The sequence below is a fragment of the Lissotriton helveticus genome, chromosome 5_1, assembly GCF_964261635.1.
Source record: "Lissotriton helveticus chromosome 5_1, aLisHel1.1, whole genome shotgun sequence".
NCBI lineage: Eukaryota > Metazoa > Chordata > Amphibia > Caudata > Salamandridae > Lissotriton > Lissotriton helveticus.
In genome coordinates, this window is record NC_136065.1 from 223,039,921 (window position 1) to 223,060,441 (window position 20,521).

Here is a 20,521-nt window from a genome sequence, read left to right on the forward strand (position 1 = left end):
ATCTGGCTCAAAGCATGTGGAAGTGGGCCATTCAGAGGAACATTTTCCTCATGGCAGAACACCTCCCAGGAAAGGACAATCAGATGGCGGATCTGCTCAGCAGGTACAGCCATCAAATGCACGAGTGGGAGTTACACCCATCTGTCCTCCACCCGTACTTCCAGCAGTGGGGTCATCCGGAGATAGACCTGTTTGCCACAAAAGAGAACGCAAAATGCCAACACTTTGCCGCCAGGTTCCCTCACCCACAGTCGCAGGGGAATGCGATATGGATGAACTGGTCAGGCAAATTTGCGTACGCTTTTCCGCCAGCCCCTCTAATACCGCTGGTCGCAAGAAAGCTAAGGCAGCACGAGATGACTCTCATCCTAGTTGCTCCAACGTGGGCGCGCCAAGCATGGTACACCACGTTCCTCGAACTCTCAGTGGTGCCGCATCAAAGACTGCGTCTCACGCCCAGTCTTTTGACGCAGAACCATGGAGAAATTCAGCATCCAGATCCGCAACAGCTCAACCTGGCGATCTGGCTCCTGAGGTCCTAGAGTTTGGGTACCTTAACCTGCCTCCAGAATGCATGAGCATCATCAAGGAGGCGAGGAAACCAACTACTAGAGCATGCTATGCTGCAAAGTGGAAGCGTTTTGTCATCTACTGTACAGCCAATGACATCAACCCGCTTGATGCATCTATCCCCAACATCATCTGCTATCTGTTGCATCTTTACAAGTGCAATCTGGCGTACACTTCCATTCGGATACATCTATCCGCCATAGCGGCTTATCTTCAGAACAGGCAGCACCTCTCTGTCTTCAGAGTGCCCGCCATTAAAGCCTTCCTTGAAGGTCTGAAAAGAGTCATTCCCCCAAGGACACCGCCAGCTCCAGTGTGGAACCTCAATGTCGTCCTCACCAGACTGATGGGACCACCATTTGAGCCACTGCACTCGTGTGAACTCCAGTTCCTTACGTGGAAAGTAGCTTTCCTTATAGCTATTACGTCTCTGAGGCGTGTCAGTGAGCTGCAGGCGCTCACAATCCAAGAGCCATTCATTCAAATTCATCCAAATAGGGTAGTGCTACGCACTAACCCCAAATTCCTTCCGAAGGTGGTGTCACAGTTTCATCTAAACCAAACTATTGACTTACCAGCATTCTTTCAAAACCCGCAAACGGTGGCGGAAAGAATGCTCCATACCTTAGATGTACGGAGGGCGTTGATGTACTACATAGACAGAACACAACCCTTTAGAAAGACAAAACAACTCTTTGTTGCCTTCGCACCACAACACAAAGGCAACCCAATTTCCAAAGCAGGGATAGCCAGGTGGATTGTTAAGTGCATCCAGATATGTTATCAAAAAGCCAAGCGCACTTTACCAATACCCCCCAGAGCGCACTCCACACGCAAACTGGGGGCATCCATGGCTTTCCTAGGGAACATTCCTTTAGAGGATATTTGCAGAGCAGCCACGTGGGTCACACCACATACCTTCACAAAACACTACTGTGTTGATGTGCATTCCAAGCAGCAAGCAGCTGTAGGACAGGCTGTTCTCAAGACACTTTTTCAGGTTTCTGCAGCTGGCACGGGCAACTGCCGCTGATGGAGGGACTGCTATGTATTCTATGCTAAGATATGAATTTAGCAGCCCACATGCCTCGAACTGAATATGCTACTTACCAGTATGCATCTGTTCTTGGCATGTAGGGCTGCTAACATTCATATCGCCCGCCCTCCTCCCCGGTGCCTGTCGCAGCTGCAGATATACTATTGTATTTATTCATTAGCATGGACATCCTTTACACTTTTCACTCCATCTTCTGCCACAATGGCGAAAAACAATCTGGGGATGGAGCCGATGCCCATGCGCACTGTAGTCCAGGGGAGGAGCCACCTATCTCAGGATACTTCGAAGACTCTTCCAGGACAACAATGTGCAATCATCCGAGCCCAACACTAGGCGGCGATCTAATGCTAAGATATGAATGTTAGCAGCCCTACATGCCAAGAACAGATGCATACTGGTAAGTAGCATATTCATTCCAGCATCCTGGATTCATGTTTGTTATGAGGTCTTGTACAGTTTTACATTCCTCCCACAGGGCATCCAACAGAACACGTTAGGAAGCACATTTAGCATCCGTCCAGTGCACAACAAATATGCCGATCGATAACTGTCATTCGGCTCTGAACAGCACTAAACCATAATGCACGACACAAACATTGCCCCGAGCACAGTTTGTTGCCCCCAACGCAATACGAACAGCCTCTTTCCGCATGGCTTCCAACACCACTTTTCACAAATTTTTGCTGTGCGAGAAACATCCAATAAAACAGCCAACAAATTACAGGTATGCCATATAGTTGGATATCTGTGTGCTCCCAACGCCATCATTCACCACATGCCAATATACGATAGAAAAACAGCCACCTCCAACATAAACACACACACACACACACACACACATAGGGTCCCATTAGAATGGCGGGCGGATCGCCCCCGCCAGGCCGGCGGTAGCCACCACCGGAATGGCGGGGGCGATCCGCCCGTCATCCGTGCCGGAATGACCCCCGCCATATTATGGCTGGGGGGGTCCGCGGCGGAAGGAAAGACCGTCCGCCGCTTTCCCACCCGGTCGACATGTCGACTGGGTGGAAAACGGTTCTATTTGGTGGGGGTGTCTATCAGACACCGCCAGCCATATTAGAATGGGCATTTTACAATGCCTTTCTGTGGCGGCAATGCCGCCACGGAAAGGCATGCGGTCTGCTTTGGGGGCCAGTTGCGGGCCCCCAGGGACTCCAGGAGGGTGGGCGGTGCACATGGGGGGTACCTATGGTACCCTCCAGCAGTTTGGTGCTTGTCATGTTGTGCATGGAAGTGCACAGCATGCCTTCCTGGCATTGTGGTGGGTGGTGCTGAGTGCACCACCCGCCACAATGTCAGGAATGCTGGATGCGCCTGCCACTGTGACGAGTGCATCCTAATTGCAGGCACGGGACCCCCGCCCTTATGGCGGGTGGTCACTTTCTACGATGGGATGGCGGGCGGACAAAGTCCGCCCGTCATCCTAATGGGCCCCATAATGCCATAGAAAAAGGGCAATAACAGTTTATTAACACTTGTTCTTCACTGGTCTAGAGGCTGTAGACATCAATATAATACACAAACCAAGCAATTCACTGTTAATTGTTCCCCTCTCAACTTGTCCATACTCCACCTCCACAGCCTTGGGCACACCTAACTTCTGGATCGGTGGAGTTCACCGGATTTATTTTCTGCGAGTGGTGCATTGGAGCTGGACATACTTTTTCCAGCGTAGTGGGGAATAGAGTGAGGTTTGCTACATAGTTTCTGATTACTTTGAGGTTCTACTAATTCAATGAAAAGAAGCCACGGCCTTAAAAATAAATGCCAAATCATTGCTGAAAGGGGGGTTACAAATCCGGTCGAGGTGAGATCGTGAAATAGGTTTAGCAGAGAAATATTTCTACTTAAGTTTCTCAAACCAAGTTTCCTCCTTTATGCTTTCCTTAATTCCATAACCAAGTAAAAAAAAATAGTGATTCATCCAAGGTTTGGCCATCTCTAGCTAAATAAACGATTTTAAGGTACAAAAGTCAGATTTTTGTTGGATTTTTTTAACTGCAGATTCCTTGCCTTTAGAATATGAAAGGCACCAAATTGGATCCAGAAACTTCTAACCGCTATGCTCCTGCATACCAGCAGATGGTTTATGCGGATCTATGTAGGCTTTGTACCTCCCTTGACATGACTGAATGGAAATGCATGTGCCATCCCTCCTCGCTGACGTTTCCTTTCTGCACTTTCTGACATGGATCAAGAGCTCCACTCCCAACTTTTGTCATTCTTATGACCACTACAGACAATGGAAAAGTCCTCAATTATAAAATAATACACTCTTCCCAACATAGGCAAAAGTCTGTCAGTTCCTGCCTGCACCTGGAAGTGCACATCAGTGAAAGACAGAGTCACTGTTTGAAGCTGCAGCACCATATTTGACAGTCAGAAACTCAAACACATTCAAATGCCATCGTTCAATTCCCACACATGGAGGTGCAAATTGCGGAGATTCGTATTGCGAGATTCTGCTTTGTAGTTGAGACAGGAGGTCCTCTCAAAGCAGAAGCGTTATTGGAGGGCAAGCGATCTGACTCAGAAGCTCTGCATACTATACTCGCCTGGGCCATAGTGGTACAATCCATATTGTATTGTATTGCAATTGCATTTATATAGCGCTTACTACCCTTGACGAGGTGTCAAAGCGCTTTTTCGGCGGGTAGCACGCTACTCCGGGACCCATAGAGGATTAGTGTTGAATTAGTACAGTCAAACATGCAAGTACATTTTATGTGGTGGATAGGTTAGTCAGTTATTTGGATATGAAATGATAGCAGAAGTACAAAGGTTTGTATTTATTTAAAAGAGGGGACTTTTTTTTTTTTTAGGTCTTAGCAGTAGGAAGAGAAATGAGAAAAAGGGCAGCATTTCTGGCCCTAGTCCCAAACAGGCTCTAACAGGCAACTACCCTTGTCCACTCCGCCCTTAGCCTGAATGCCCGGGCTGAGACGCACTAACCCTGGCCTCGTGTAGCCCTAGTAATCAGGTGACCCCTTCAGCCAATGGGAACCCTAGCCCTAACACTATCCAATCACAACACTAGCACAGAGCAAAGGAGAAATTTGGAGGGAAAACAGATTTGTCACCAAGGAATGAGAGGGACAAACTACAGAGGTTGGACTGCAAATCCCACAATTCAACACGTTAAATGCAAGCAATCGTGGGCAGGGAAAACCACAAGTATAAAACACAAAACAGGTGATAAAATATGCAATCACAGGCAGGTCAAAATTGCTAACACTGCACATCCTCTACAGTGTCAAAGAGCTATATACGGGACTCCCTCCAGTGTTCAGAGATGACCAGCATCACCTCGGGATGAAGACTACACTCATGATATGCCAGATGGCACTGGCTTAGTTTGCCCACTCTTGCCTTTAGAGACCCTTTAAGGTCGTTGGTGACCAGGAAGTGGTTTCTGTTATTCCAGCTACCCACACCAGCACAGAGCCTCCTGGCACAGGGCTCAGGACCAAACTCTACGCTGCCTATTGCAATACTACATGGCAGTAGTGTTGTCCATGAAATCATGCAGCGGCCTCCTTTTGATGGATGGAAGGTTTTGAGCTAAACCAATCTCTCTAAATTACAGCAGGGTGGTGTGGGAGCAGGCTCCATGCTGCCAGAGACCAGTGGCCTCTGCTCTCCACCTCTCCAATGTGATTCCCTCCCCTCCCCCAACACCCGTTCTAATTAGGGAAGAGGAACCAGTGAAATGACATCCTTTGCCTTTCTCAGAGTCTAGTACTCAACTGAAGGCACCTTTGGAGAGTAAAAGGTATAACTACTGCAGCAGGATGGTCGAGTGCTCATCAAGGTGCATTACGGTGCCAGAGGAAGATGGGATAAGGAGGAAATATGGTAGGGTGTAGCCTCTTTGGATTATTGGTAAGACACACCTGTCCAATGTGATTGATCTCCAGGTAGGAATTCACTGTTGTATCCAGTTCTCCAAATGAATTGTGGATGACCAACTAAAGTAGGTTTACAGCCGCTAGTGGAGGCGGCATCGAAGGATTACAAGCCGCTGCCATATGCAGGGTCTGCCAGTGCCACATTCACAGCCACAAACACACTGGGCAGTCTCCTGCACCACTGGTTGGAAAGGCTGAAGCAGCCTAAATACCAGACGCCTGGTATAACCTCTGAATGTCCTAAACTGATGGGGAAAGGGTTTCGCTGGTGTCAATGGCCCCAAAGAACGTGCTTTGGTTCGGATGCCTTCACATTCCTCTAGTACCAAGCACGCCTTTTCCCAAAGAGTCAAGACCCACTGAAGGGCATGTCCATTAAGGATGCCGGCACATCACCTGAAAATCTGGTCCACCTCAACCACATGTGCCTCCTAAGCGTTTCAGTGGTGTCAAGGCCGATGGCAGTGTGGAGACCCAAATGGATTAGGCCCTTTGATGTATCCTGTCCAGGTATATTCTGAGCCAAAGAAGCTCGGAGGTCCTCCAGGACTGCCGGCAAGATCTCCCTGGTCATGTCCCACAGGGCATGCATGTATTAACCCAGTAAACAAAGCACATTTATGACCCTAAAGGTCAGGCTTATGGATGAACATATCCTCTTACCAAAAGCATCAATACTTTGTATTCCAGATCTGGAGGAGTTGTCAGCAAGGAATTTTGATTCATTTTACTAGTGGACTCCTACAAGTTAGAATCACCAGTGGAGGGTATTAGTTAGGAAGTCCAGATCACTGTGGGCAGGCCTATGCTGCCGAGCACAGGCGAGCCAGTAGAAACAAGACTAACATTATGTAGCCATCAAGGTAATAGTAAGGGCATTTGTAAATGGTCGCAAGAGCTCAGACGGCGACAGCCCTGGTTGGAGGATTTCTGTCAAAGCATTTGGTTTTGACTCAGTGGATGACAAAAACAGATCAAGCAGCTCAGTGTCCCTCTGGACCACCGCTGCAAACTAGACACTTTCCTCCATTGGTGGCCCATGCGGAGAGACCATCTCCATTTCTATGGGAGATGTCTAGGCCACTGACATTTTGTAAATTTAAGTATAAGAAATCTTCAGTAGAGCGAGGGAGAAGTAACCTACCACAATCATCGGTACTGTGTCCTGGGGATACTATGTGCCTCTTCTGTAGGGTCAGAGTCAAAAAGAGAATGTAGCCTCTGCTGACTTTTGCGTTGCAGCAGAGGCACTGGGGTAAAGTCAGGCTGCATAATGACCAGTTATATTTTGTGTTCTAGTTGTTCTAGTATGTCGACACTGTCTCAGGGTCTCACATGGGCAATGGCACCAAATCATCCATCTGCGCCAGTACTGCAACAAGCTCGGCAGATCTTCTGGTTGGCATCAAAGTCTGTATCAGAGACAGTAGGAGCCCGGTAAAGTGTGGGGCATAAGAAAACCCATGGGTCTATTGGATAAGGAACAGTACTTTCAGAGTAGCCCTGAATGCCTTCCGCTATGCAATCCATGCCGAAGCTGTATTTTACCACAAGGACGTAATGCCACTTTGAGTTTGCACCAAAGTAAAGTTGAGCCATGTTACCTCATGATTGCGGGTAAAACCAACCAGTGGATCCCTGATCAAGTGGCGTTCCACTTCAACCACTGGTTTGGTATATGGAAACCTGCCTTTTTTGTTTCTATCATTTGTTATTTACACACATTTTGCTTATGCTTCCATAGGGTCCTGAAGAAGGGTGCCACACCTCTGTTGAGGGTATTAGGCTAAGAAACATGTCAACCTACTTTTTCACTCAAAGGCAGGTTGAATCCCCTTCTGTTATAGCCGAGTCTTAATCCTGGTCCAGGGGCACCTCAATAAAGTATATTGCGTACACTGGAGCTGGTTTTAACTCACATTTTCTTTGCTCTGCACCCCTCACCACATCCAGTTCATATACGGTATTTAGTATACCTCTTTCTCTCGAAACATCCCTGAGCAACTCCCTCTAAGAGAGGGGGTTATAGCCCGTATTGTGGCTAGGTTCACAATGCGAGGAGATAACCCTATGATGAAGCATGCCATCTTCGGGTGGGTGAGGGAAACAGTCCTTTAAAAAAGGACTAATCTAATATTAGTCTTACTTATCCAATAGACCCAGGGGTTTCATTTGTGCTACTGTTCATTGAGGAGTGGAGTCAACTAATATCGGGTTTAAAACCTTCTATAGCCCTTCTAGTGTTTTGGTCCACTAAGGTGTCATAAGAGGACAGATGGTATCAGGGGAGAGTATACCAACAGTAATCCAACTCGAGACACCTGAAGGTTAGTGGGGCTGGACAGCTCGCCAAAGAGGGCCAGAATCACACAAAGATATGCAGCAAGGCTTCCTTGATGAAATCTATCTGCAGCACAGTAGAAGGCGGCATCGTGAACTCTTTGTATGTATGGACCACTAAGGCTCTAATGTAAAACCAGGGTCTTTAAGTTCGAGCGATACTAATCTGAGCAGCGTGAGAGTATTCTCACGCTTTCTCTTTCGAGAGAGATGGGATCAAGTCTCACTTCCTCTTATGGTTTCAATTGAGCTTTGACTTACCCAAAAACTTTGAGCTAGAAGAGGTTTGTTCAGGGGAACAGCCTCATTACTGGGATCAATCCCTCAACTTTGAATAAGAGCAATGCCTGAGCTTCCACCTTTTCTTGAGTACTGCAAAGTAAAGTTTCCCCTTCAGGCCGAGAACACCTCCAGTTGTGACCGGACTTTTGTCATTCTTATGACCACTACAAAATTTGATGACAGTGGAGTAGGAAATCCTGTCCCTTCTGAAAACAACAGGTCTCAAACCATGCAGAGAGTGCCAGAAGTGGATGTTGTTCACTTACTCGCATGGGTTGTGTCTTTGATACCTGGGCTCCGGTCACAACTGGAGGTGTTCTCGGCCTGATGGGGAAACTTTACTTTGCAGTACTCAATAAAAGGTGGAAGCTCAGGCATTGCTCTTATTCAAAGTTGAGGGATTGATCCCAGTAATGAGGCTGTTCCCCTGAACAAACCTCTTCTAGCTCAAAGTTTTTGGGTAAGTCAAAGCTCAATTGAAACCATAAGAGGAAGTGAGACTTGATCCCATCTCTCTCGAAAGAGAAAGCGTGAGAATACTCTCACGCTGCTCAGATTAGTATCGCTCGAACTTAAAGACCCTGGTTTTACATTAGAGCCTTAGTGGTCCATACATACAAAGAGTTCACGATGCCGCCTTCTACTGTGCTGCAGATAGATTTCATCAAGGAAGCCTTGCTGCATATCTTTGTGTGATTCTGGCCCTCTTTGGCGAGCTGTCCAGCCCCACTAACCTTCAGGTGTCTCGAGTTGGATTACTGTTGGTATACTCTCCCCTGATACCATCTGTCCTCTTATGACACCTTAGTGGACCAAAACACTAGAAGGGCTATAGAAGGTTTTAAACCCGATATTAGTTGACTCCACTCCTCCATGAACAGTAGCACAAATGAAACCCCTGGGTCTATTGGATAAGTAAGACTAATATTAGATTAGTCCTTTTTTAAAGGACTGTTTCCCTCACCCACCCGAAGATGGCATGCTTCATCATAGGGTTATCTCCTCGCATTGTGAACCTAGCCACAATACGGGCTATAACCCCCTCTCTTAGAGGGAGTTGCTCAGGGATGTTTCGAGAGAAAGAGGTATACTAAATACCGTATATGAACTGGATGTGGTGAGGGGTGCAGAGCAAAGAAAATGTGAGTTAAAACCAGCTCCAGTGTACGCAATATACTTTATTGAGGTGCCCCTGGACCAGGATTAAGACTCGGCTATAACAGAAGGGGATTCAACCTGCCTTTGAGTGAAAAAGTAGGTTGACATGTTTCTTAATACCCTCAACAGAGGTGTGGCGCCCTTCTTCAGGACCCTATGGAAGCATAAGCAAAATGTGTGTAAATAACAAATGATAGAAACAAAAAAGGCAGGTTTCCATATACCAAACCAGTGGTTGAAGTGGAACGCCACTTGATCAGGGATCCACTGGTTGGTTTTACCCGCAATCATGAGGTAACATGGCTCAACTTTACTTTGGTGCAAACTCAAAGTGGCATTACGTCCTTGTGGTAAAATACAGCTTCGGCGTGGATTGCATAGCGGAAGGCATTCAGGGCTACTCTGAAAGTACTGTTCCTTATCCAATAGACCCAGGGGTTTTCTTATGCCCCACACTTTACCGGGCTCCTACTGTCTCTGATACAGACTTTGATGCCAACCAGAAGATCTGCCGAGCTTGTTGCAGTACTGGCGCAGATGGATGATTTGGTGCCATTGCCCATGTGAGACCCTGAGACACTGTCGACATACTAGAACAACTAGAACACAAAATATAACTGGTCATTATGCAGCCTGACTTTACCCCAGTGCCTCTGCTGCAACGCAAAAGTCAGCAGAGGCTACATTCTCTTTTTGACTCTGACCCTACAGAAGAGGCACATAGTATCCCCAGGACACAGTACCGATGATTGTGGTAGGTTACTTCTCCCTCGCTCTACTGAAGATTTCTTATACTTAAATTTACAAAATGTCAGTGGCCTAGACATCTCCCATAGAAATGGAGATGGTCTCTCCGCATGGGCCACCAATGGAGGAAAGTGTCTAGTTTGCAGCGGTGGTCCAGAGGGACACTGAGCTGCTTGATCTGTTTTTGTCATCCACTGAGTCAAAACCAAATGCTTTGACAGAAATCCTCCAACCAGGGCTGTCGCCGTCTGAGCTCTTGCGACCATTTACAAATGCCCTTACTATTACCTTGATGGCTACATAATGTTAGTCTTGTTTCTACTGGCTCGCCTGTGCTCGGCAGCATAGGCCTGCCCACAGTGATCTGGACTTCCTAACTAATACCCTCCACTGGTGATTCTAACTTGTAGGAGTCCACTAGTAAAATGAATCAAAATTCCTTGCTGACAACTCCTCCAGATCTGGAATACAAAGTATTGATGCTTTTGGTAAGAGGATATGTTCATCCATAAGCCTGACCTTTAGGGTCATAAATGTGCTTTGTTTACTGGGTTAATACATGCATGCCCTGTGGGACATGACCAGGGAGATCTTGCCGGCAGTCCTGGAGGACCTCCGAGCTTCTTTGGCTCAGAATATACCTGGACAGGATACATCAAAGGGCCTAATCCATTTGGGTCTCCACACTGCCATCGGCCTTGACACCACTGAAACGCTTAGGAGGCACATGTGGTTGAGGTGGACCAGATTTTCAGGTGATGTGCCGGCATCCTTAATGGACATGCCCTTCAGTGGGTCTTGACTCTTTGGGAAAAGGCGTGCTTGGTACTAGAGGAATGTGAAGGCATCCGAACCAAAGCACGTTCTTTGGGGCCATTGACACCAGCGAAACCCTTTCCCCATCAGTTTAGGACATTCAGAGGTTATACCAGGCATCTGGTATTTAGGCTGCTTCAGCCTTTCCAACCAGTGGTGCAGGAGACTGCCCAGTGTGTTTGTGGCTGTGAATGTGGCACTGGCAGACCCTGCATATGGCAGCGGCTTGTAATCCTTCGATGCCGCCTCCACTAGCGGCTGTAAACCTACTTTAGTTGGTCATCCACAATTCATTTGGAGAACTGGATACAACAGTGAATTCCTACCTGGAGATCAATCACATTGGACAGGTGTGTCTTACCAATAATCCAAAGAGGCTACACCCTACCATGTTTCCTCCTTATCCCATCTTCCTCTGGCACCGTAATGCACCTTGATGAGCACTCGACCATCCTGCTGCAGTAGTTATACCTTTTACTCTCCAAAGGTGCCTTCAGTTGAGTACTAGACTCTGAGAAAGGCAAAGGATGTCATTTCACTGGTTCCTCTTCCCTAATTAGAACGGGTGTTGGGGGAGGGGAGGGAATCACATTGGAGAGGTGGAGAGCAGAGGCCACTGGTCTCTGGCAGCATGGAGCCTGCTCCCACACCACCCTGCTGTAATTTAGAGAGATTGGTTTAGCTCAAAACCTTCCATCCATCAAAAGGAGGCCGCTGCATGATTTCATGGACAACACTACTGCCATGTAGTATTGCAATAGGCAGCGTAGAGTTTGGTCCTGAGCCCTGTGCCAGGAGGCTCTGTGCTGGTGTGGGTAGCTGGAATAACAGAAACCACTTCCTGGTCACCAACGACCTTAAAGGGTCTCTAAAGGCAAGAGTGGGCAAACTAAGCCAGTGCCATCTGGCATATCATGAGTGTAGTCTTCATCCCGAGGTGATGCTGGTCATCTCTGAACACTGGAGGGAGTCCCGTATATAGCTCTTTGACACTGTAGAGGATGTGCAGTGTTAGCAATTTTGACCTGCCTGTGATTGCATATTTTATCACCTGTTTTGTGTTTTATACTTGTGGTTTTCCCTGCCCACGATTGCTTGCATTTAACGTGTTGAATTGTGGGATTTGCAGTCCAACCTCTGTAGTTTGTCCCTCTCATTCCTTGGTGACAAATCTGTTTTCCCTCCAAATTTCTCCTTTGCTCTGTGCTAGTGTTGTGATTGGATAGTGTTAGGGCTAGGGTTCCCATTGGCTGAAGGGGTCACCTGATTACTAGGGCTACACGAGGCCAGGGTTAGTGCGTCTCAGCCCGGGCATCGAGGCTAAGGGCGGAGTGGACAAGGGTAGTTGCCTGTTAGAGCCTGTTTGGGACTAGGGCCAGAAATGCGCCCTTTTTGGGTCTCGCTGGCAATGCATCCTGCAAGGATGCATTTGTCCAGCTGGAGACCAATAGCGATCAGTATGGGGGGAAGGAGGACAAGAGGGTGTACGAGCTTTTTGTCTCCTGGATTCGTGTGCGCGAACGCGCATGTCGCGTCCCGCGCCGTACACATGCGCGCGCAGACAGACACTCGCTCACACACACACCCCCTCCCCCACAGTCACACACACGCACTCCAAGACACATACACATACGCACACACGCACACACACACACACATACACAGCCCGCGCCCCCCCCAACGCGCGCGCGCGCGCGCACTCACATGCTCCCCCCCCCCGCCCCCCCCCGCAGCTCAGCAACCCACTCACCGGCTTCCTTCTTGCGGCGGCTCTCCTCAGCTGCAGGGCCCGGCAGCAGGACTCTTCTTCCCTCTTTCGGCACCGGGGCGCAGGGTAGGCTCCTGCCTGCTCCGGTGCTCCAAACACGGCTCCAATCGCGGCTCTTCCGTGGGAGGCGGGGTAGGCTCCCGCCCTCCTACTTCCTGTTTCCGGTTGTCGCGCCGGCCTGCCTGACTTCCTGGTCGCAGGCCGGCAGAGTGACGGCGGTGATTTGCGGTATTTATTTATTTATTTATTTATGCATTTTTATATAGCGCGGACTTTACCCGAAGGCGGTATTTATGTATTTATGCATTTTTATATAGCGCGGACTTTACCCGAAGGCGGTATTCATGTATTTATGCATTTTTATATAGCGCGGACTTTACCCGAAGGCGTCAGAGCGCTTCACATTAGGAACAGAAATGAAACATAATGAGAAACATTACAAAGGAACAGGTTGCAAAAACATACGTTACTTACATAAGGTAATAGTGACAATTGTGAGCAAACAAAATACATGAGGTAGTAGAAACTATGAGCAACCAAAAATACATGAGGTAGTAAAGGTAATAGTGACAATGGTGAGCAAACAAAATACTTGAGTAAAAATTGTGAGCAACCAAAATACATGAGGTAGTGAAGGTAATAGTGACAATCGTGAGCAAACAAAATACTTGAGTAAAAATTGTGAGCAACCAAAATACATGAGGTAGTCAAAAGTGCACAAGAGGAAAAATTGTGAGCAACCAAAATACATGAGGTAGTAAAGGTAATAGTGACAATCGTGAGCAAACAAAATACTTGAGTAAAAATTGTGAGCAACCAAAATACATGAGGTAGTCAAAAGTGCACAAGAGGAAATGAAAGTGACAAGTGTGCAGTTATAAGAGAAAACAGAGTATAATTAGAGGTATAGTCCTGCAATAAGTGCTAGACACTCAGGCTCAGGAACAAGCGTTACATGGGCAAGGTGGCACTTGTGCAAGTATCAAAGGTAAAGACATGTGAGAGGTAGCAGCCGTGTGTTGCAAGGGCAGAGTGGTGTGTGCATGTTACAAAAGGGCACCGAACACCAGTACATGGAAAATACTGCAAAAAGGCAGACCCTCCAATCACAGGCATACACTGGGAAGGCACTTCCATGGTCATGGAAAGTAGAAATTATCAGTAGTGGGAAGTCTTCCTCACAAATAGCAAGAGGACGTGAATTACTTTTGGAGGTGTCTCTGGAGGAGGAGAACTTTGAGGTCCCTTTTGAAGGCCTGGGAGGAGGCGGTGGTCCGGAGCTTATTTTTGTCCTCTCGCGGTTTGTAAATACAAAACATATTGCATTACAAATGCTATAGGTATCACATTTGCGAAAGTTATAACGATTGGCATTGTAAATGACGAAGCTATTAATTTAGCTATTTAAAAAAAAAAGAAACATAAATAAAAACTTTGCCATTTACAATACCAATAGCTCAAACTTTCCTAATGCGAGACCTATTGCATTGCAAATGCTTGTTCTCATTTCTCTTCCTACTGCTAAGACCTGAAAAAAAAAAAAGTCCCCTCTTTTAAATAAATACAAACCTTTGTACTTCTGCTATCATTTCATATCCAAATAACTGACTAACCTATCCACCACATAAAATGTACTTGCATGTTTGACTGTACTAATTCAACACTAATCCTCTATGGGTCCCGGAGTAGCGTGCTACCCGCCGAAAAAGCGCTTTGACGCCTCGTCAAGGGTAGTAAGCGCTATATAAATGCAATTGCAATACAATACAATATGGATTGTACCACTATGGCCCAGGCGAGTATAGTATGCAGAGCTTCTGAGTCAGATTGCTTGCCCTCCAATAACGCTTCTGCTTTGAGAGGACCTCCTGTCTCAACTACAAAGCAGAATCTCGCAATACGAATCTCCGCAATTTGCACCTCCATGTGTGGGAATTGAACGATGGCATTTGAATGTGTTTGAGTTTCTGACTGTCAAATATGGTGCTGCAGCTTCAAACAGTGACTGTCTTTCACTGATGTGCACTTTCAGGTGCAGGCAGGAACTGACAGACTTTTGCCTATGTTGGGAAGAGTGTATTATTTTATAATTGAGGACATTTCCATTGTCTGAGCTGGACGCACACAAACCTGCACTATGGTGCAGATAGTGACAAAGTGATGCATATCTACTATGGCCCGCATGTCTTTACACTGCGACTCTTTTGAAAGCTGTCAATGAAATATTTAAAAATATCTCATGGTATTTCTACAATCAAGAATTGTCTACTGCAGTAAAGATTACAGACCTTGTAGCAGGGTCACCCGAATATGGTCCAGTTTTGACTAACATATGGTGTAGCCTTGCTTGTGTAAATCACAACAATAACATCTGAGCTTATTACATTTTATCTATTTTGAGCCCTGTGGCAAACACTGCAAAGTAATTTTGGCCCTTTATTTTGGATGAAATGGAATGGTCAGTATTTGAAGTGCCTAAAAAGCAGGATGTGAACTAATCCGGGTTGAAGGGGGGCCGAGGTCAAACTGTAATTACTTAGTTGCTTTGTCGTCTCCAGGTTACTGTATGTAAAATATTGCAAACACCTTCAAAAACAATAAATACATCTGTAAGACATTACTTAAGGGCACTTAAAGGGGGCTAAAAATAAACATTTCCATAAGTAACACCCATTTCCATTACAACAGCAATAGCTCTAACTCTAAAAAAAAAAAATGTGAGACCTATTGCATTGCAAATGCTTGTTTTAGAACTTGTGCTCTGCTCCTAACTGAATGTATGCATCCTGTTCATCCCACGACAAGTCTTCTTTCAACGTGATTCTCTGGATTTCTGGCCAGCTCTGTTACCCTGACCTCATCCGGTCTCCCCTTCTTTCCCTGCAGGAGGTGACGGACAAGAGTGACCGCATCACGCAGCTGGAGCAAGAGAAGTCCGCGCTGATCAAGCAGCTGTTCGAGGCGCGTGCCCGGAGCGCGCAGGATTCCAGTCAGCTGGATTCCACCTTCATCTGACGGAGGCGGGCCCGCGGCACCCTGCTGTGGATCGTGGGGCGGCGGGGCTGGGTTTATCATAAAGCCTGGAGTCGTCGTCACACAGACTCACGGAAGTGACTTGACTTCGCATCTCTATTGGACCTGACGCGGCCTCGCGCTTTTAGTGTGGTGAGGCACGCGCCACTCCTTCGCGAGCTCCAGGCCTTACATGGATGACTCTGAGGGGCTCATTTAATGTAAATGATAGCAATCCGAGTGATTCCACCAAATGTGGGTCTAAAAAGGCCATTTGTATCCGTTGTGGGATACGCACACTCCAGAATCGTCCGGTAAAACCTGTTTCATTTTCCAGATGGCACTGGTTAGTGGAAAGCACACTCCAGTTTTTGCTGCCTGCACTGCGGTACACTCCTGTCATAAATGATGTTTATTTTTATATGTGGCGTTACAGGGTTAGGGGGCTAACTTTCCCCTTTAGTTTACGCTGACTTGTTTTTACACGAAGGTTTGCAAAAGATATGCTTGTGTTTTACTTCCTCTTTTACTCCTTTTAAATGTATGCACATTCCTGCAGGATGGTTGTGTATGTGGCAGAATGCAGTCTTTGGGCGGGAGAGAAGAGCTGGGGAAAGGATTGAAATTTCTGGTGACTACTTTCATGGCTGTTTTTTCAGCTTGCATTTGATTTGTATGACATTCCGCCTGAAAATGTTTGTATCCCAAATATTTCTACGTGTTGCAAACATCAGTGCGCTGGAAACTATCTTTGATCCAGAGTATTTCCAAGAGCATCAGGCAGAGGGTGCTATGCTTCTATTTGTAAAACACTAATAAGTAGGACTTCTGCGACTTACTTGCAAACATCAGTGTGCTGGAAACTACATCTGACCCAGAGTATTTCCAAGAGCATCCGGCAGAGGGCGCTATACTTCTATTTGTAAAATACTAGTAAGTAGGACTTCTGCTGAAGAAATGAACATTTCTGTTATTTTGCTATCCGCTTGACGCGTTGCTTTTCTCTGGGAGGAGGCACGCGGTATGCGGGACCGTGATAAAGGAATGTTCGCCCGGCAGGAAGTGGTCACGCCCTTCTGCTACCTTCACCTGGAAGAGTTATGAGACGGAGCGCATGGATTCCATGGTTCATGGAGTGATTTGCTGGTTCAGGCAAATCACTCCATGAACGTGCCTGCAGCTTGTTTCGGTTGTTTAAAGTCTTGAAACGCAGTCGAGCAGTTGTTAAGAATTTTCAACATTACACCACAGCCAATAACCCTTGCTTAATTCAAATATTTGTAAACTTTGCACTGGTCTGGAAAGACGTGATCGCCGCGTGGTTCTCGCATGCGTGGGTGGGGTAAAGTAGTTTATTTGTCGTCCCTGAAGTCTGATGAGAGTGTTCCAAGAAAAAGGTGGCTTGTGGGACCTTCTCTCCGATTCAACTTGCCAGTCAGCTGCCCTTCTGTTTTTCATATTAGGGGTATTTGTGAACGTTGTATTAGTTATATTTGAAAACCAACGACGTCACTGAAGAACATGGACATTACTAGTCCACAGGGATGGAAAGTGGAATAATGCTTTTTAAGTTTTCGCGCCTAGCTGTGGAGTAGGGGGTGTTATTATATACCGGCGCTACTGTTAACTCTCCAACCGGGAAGGCTGTTGAGAGCGAGTTATGGACGAGAGGTCTCCAGCACAAAAGAGGTGCCCCTTCGAAAGGTAGCCATATGCAGAAAGCCTGGCCCACTGAGGAAGGGAAACCTGACCTCAAGATAGGTTTCCAGCGCGAAGAGATGGCTTTGAGCGACCGGTAGATGGGAACGGAAGCACGGTGTCCAGCACAGGGATGATGCTCCATGAGAGGCAAGTATGGAAGAGGTGGCTGTAAGGGAATGTAGATGGTATGGAAGACTGGATGCCACCAAGGAACAATGTGCACAAGTGAAGAGTGGTTTGCAGCACAATAGAGAAGGCCACAAGAGAAAAGTAAACACCTGCGGAAAATAGTTTTTTTGCTTAAGGGAGAGGGAATCCTAGGGAAAATTGCGAAATTATTAAAAAGCTGTTTCAAGCGTAGGTTTAGAGTTTGCTCAAGGGACTGCTGCCGGGGACTAGTCGTGGCAGAGATTTATCACATAGGAGAATTAGGCTATAAGAGAACGCTGTTGAGGTAGTGTCTACAAGGGTTTCTACTGTAGGGGGATTGTGTTTGTTCTGGCCAAGGTGCACAAGGGTCAACAAGACATCGTTCTGTTTGATAACCTATTTAGTTTCCGGGTTCATTGAATTCCTCTTCTACTTGAACTTATGGAGAGTCCCGTTACTTGAGTACTGTTGAGTTGGCCAGTGGTAGCATTGGTCATTACTGCACTTAAAATGGGACCAGAATCCTATAAGACATGCCAAATATCTTTAATAGAAGCAATAAATGAAACCAGAGTCGACGTTTTCTGGGCCAAATTTTTTGAGGACCTGAAGACTGCTGTTTGCCCCAAATCACACCTTCTCTTCATTACCAAAAGGGAATCGGCCCGGGTGAGCTGATAAAACTTCATCTCCTCTGCTCTGTATTTGACTTGCCAGGTCTGGCTTTAGTGTTCTGCACCATGTACTTCAGATGCACCTTTGATGACCTGGCAACCTTCAGGCAGCGTTACTGTCACATACTCCACTTCACCAATCCAAAACCTATACGTTGTTGCACAATTCGATCTATCGTCTACTTCTTTTGGAGCATTTAGAGGAGCTACAAAACTTGAGGGCTGGCATCGTGATGAGCAACGGGATTTATAGAGTAAATTACGCATTTTCATTGCGTTTATATGCAGCGTCAACCAACGCTGTTGGCTGTTGGGCAGAAGCGCAATGTGGTCATCAGTTTTTCCCATTATGATTTTTAATTTGTTCAGATAACAGATGGAGTTTCAGCTTGCTTTCATCTTCATTTTGGGCCTCATAATAATTAAATGTGGAGGTAAAACATGAATTTGTTGCAGTGTACCTTGTTTCAATTCTACACCATAGCTGTGCACGTTCAGCCATTTAGTTTTAATAGCCTATCACATTTTTTCAATACCCCTTTAATACAATTAGGTTTATTGGCTTAAGTGCAGTTTCAGGCAGCTGGAGGAGTTATTTCAGTTTGTGTTCCTGGGAGAATGAATATACATATATATGTGTTTCAAGGTCTTTTTTTCAGGTTTAACAACTTCATGCTGGTTTACAACACTTTTTTGACTTCTCCAACTTGGACTCTTTTTTTCCAAAGCCTGTCATAAAGAAGCAAAGTTGGATTTGGTACAAATGACGAGCAAATTAGATGAAGACCTACAACCGGGGATAAACCTGTCCCCAAAAATGCAGACTGCATTTTACTGTCTCTTTAAGCTGATGACCACATTCTAGCCCACACGGATATTGCACTGATGCACTACCGTTACCCCATGCCATGCCTTCCTCGGCCGTCCTTTTTGCCGTAACGCGGCATTGTCAACACCCTGAGAAAAAGTGTCCCTTGGTTGGCAGTTAATGGTTAACTTTGGGTGCCATGTTTATATGCCTCAGTACATTTCTAAATTGCCCCTGCTGGTAACAGTCGTGAAGTCAATTGCTAGGCTGGCTTGAACTCCACCAAGACAGGTTCCAGTGGGAGGTAATCAGGTAGCTGACCTGCAAATCGAAAAGCTGAAAAAACTTTGCCCATTATGCTGGCAGGACCGAGGCATGGAGAGTAAAAGGCCTTGTTATTTGATATTCTAGTTCTTGTTGAGGTGGTACAACAGCTTGTCATTTGGGTAGGAAAGGGTCAGTTTACGCATACATTTATACACCTAACAGAGTCACTTCGATGTGGCACTCCGCTGTGGGCCAACGAGGGCCTGACCAGTGACGCATGGTTCCCCACCACTCCCTGCCTCCCACCCCATGGAGACACAATGTTAGCCACACACAACTGTTTTATAGTTCATGGTTTGGTTATGATGCCATCGTAAGAAGTGACTCCAGAAATAGCAACGAGGTGCAACTGAAAATAAGTTTTGTTTTAGCTCATCATGAGATGTGTAGGTTTCCTTAACACAAGTACTTTATTTCTCAAATCTGATGTATCGGTTTGTGTGTCTTCCCTGCATTCATTGGTTGTGCCTGTTCTGATGCTCTACTCAGTGCTGCTATAAATGTTGGGGCATTTGCTCCAGAATTGTTTACAACTTCTTGTTCTCTCTTGTGCTGGGTCTTTTCCTTCCAGCTTTTTTCGGTACTTTTGATTTTTGCTACTTTCTGTTTACTACTTTTGGTTCCGTACTTGTTTCACTGGCACAGTGAATGTTTTTCTTTTACAGGACTTTGTAAATAAAACTTGATTAAGTAACAAAGTTGTGTGTATTTGTGATTTGTTTTTAACTTTTTTTTCTATATTTAAGTTTCACAATGTTACTTTGCATATATGTGCGACCTGCTATCAGACGAATTCTTTTTATGTCGGAAAATAATTTTTAAAACAATTTTAACTGTCATGGTAATTGGCTGTGCGCATCAGCTGTATATTTCTGTATGATTCGGTTACTGGAAAACACCTATTCTTAATGCACGCCTCATTGGCTGGGGTGTAGTAAAGTCTGGCAATGCAATTGAGACTGGTTAATATGTTCTGCAGCAACTTTGTGCGAACTTAACTTACAGCAGAAGATGGCATAACACTAATATTTCACAAACTTACACAATAAAAAAGTTCCACCTGACTGTAGGTGTAGTTTACAGACAATTGAGTTGCCTCTTGTTACTCAGTGCTCTGAAACAAGTTGGTGTAAAGCAGACGGCAACCTCTTAGTCGCCAGGATGCCATTCAGAGGTAAGCCT

General features: G+C 46.1%; 1 protein-coding gene across 1 annotated transcript in view; it reads left to right on the forward strand.

Annotated features, from left to right (window-relative positions):
• Nucleotides 1-20,037, forward strand: part of SAPCD2 (suppressor APC domain containing 2) — a 90,822-nt gene extending 70,785 nt beyond the window's left edge. The window contains exon 6 of the mRNA XM_078642047.1: nucleotides 15,554-20,037. Coding sequence (XP_078498173.1) covers nucleotides 15,554-15,682 — 129 coding nt within the window. The 3' untranslated portion in view covers nucleotides 15,683-20,037. The remainder of the gene's footprint in view (nucleotides 1-15,553) is intronic.
• The last annotated feature ends 484 nt before the right edge of the window (nucleotides 20,038-20,521 follow it).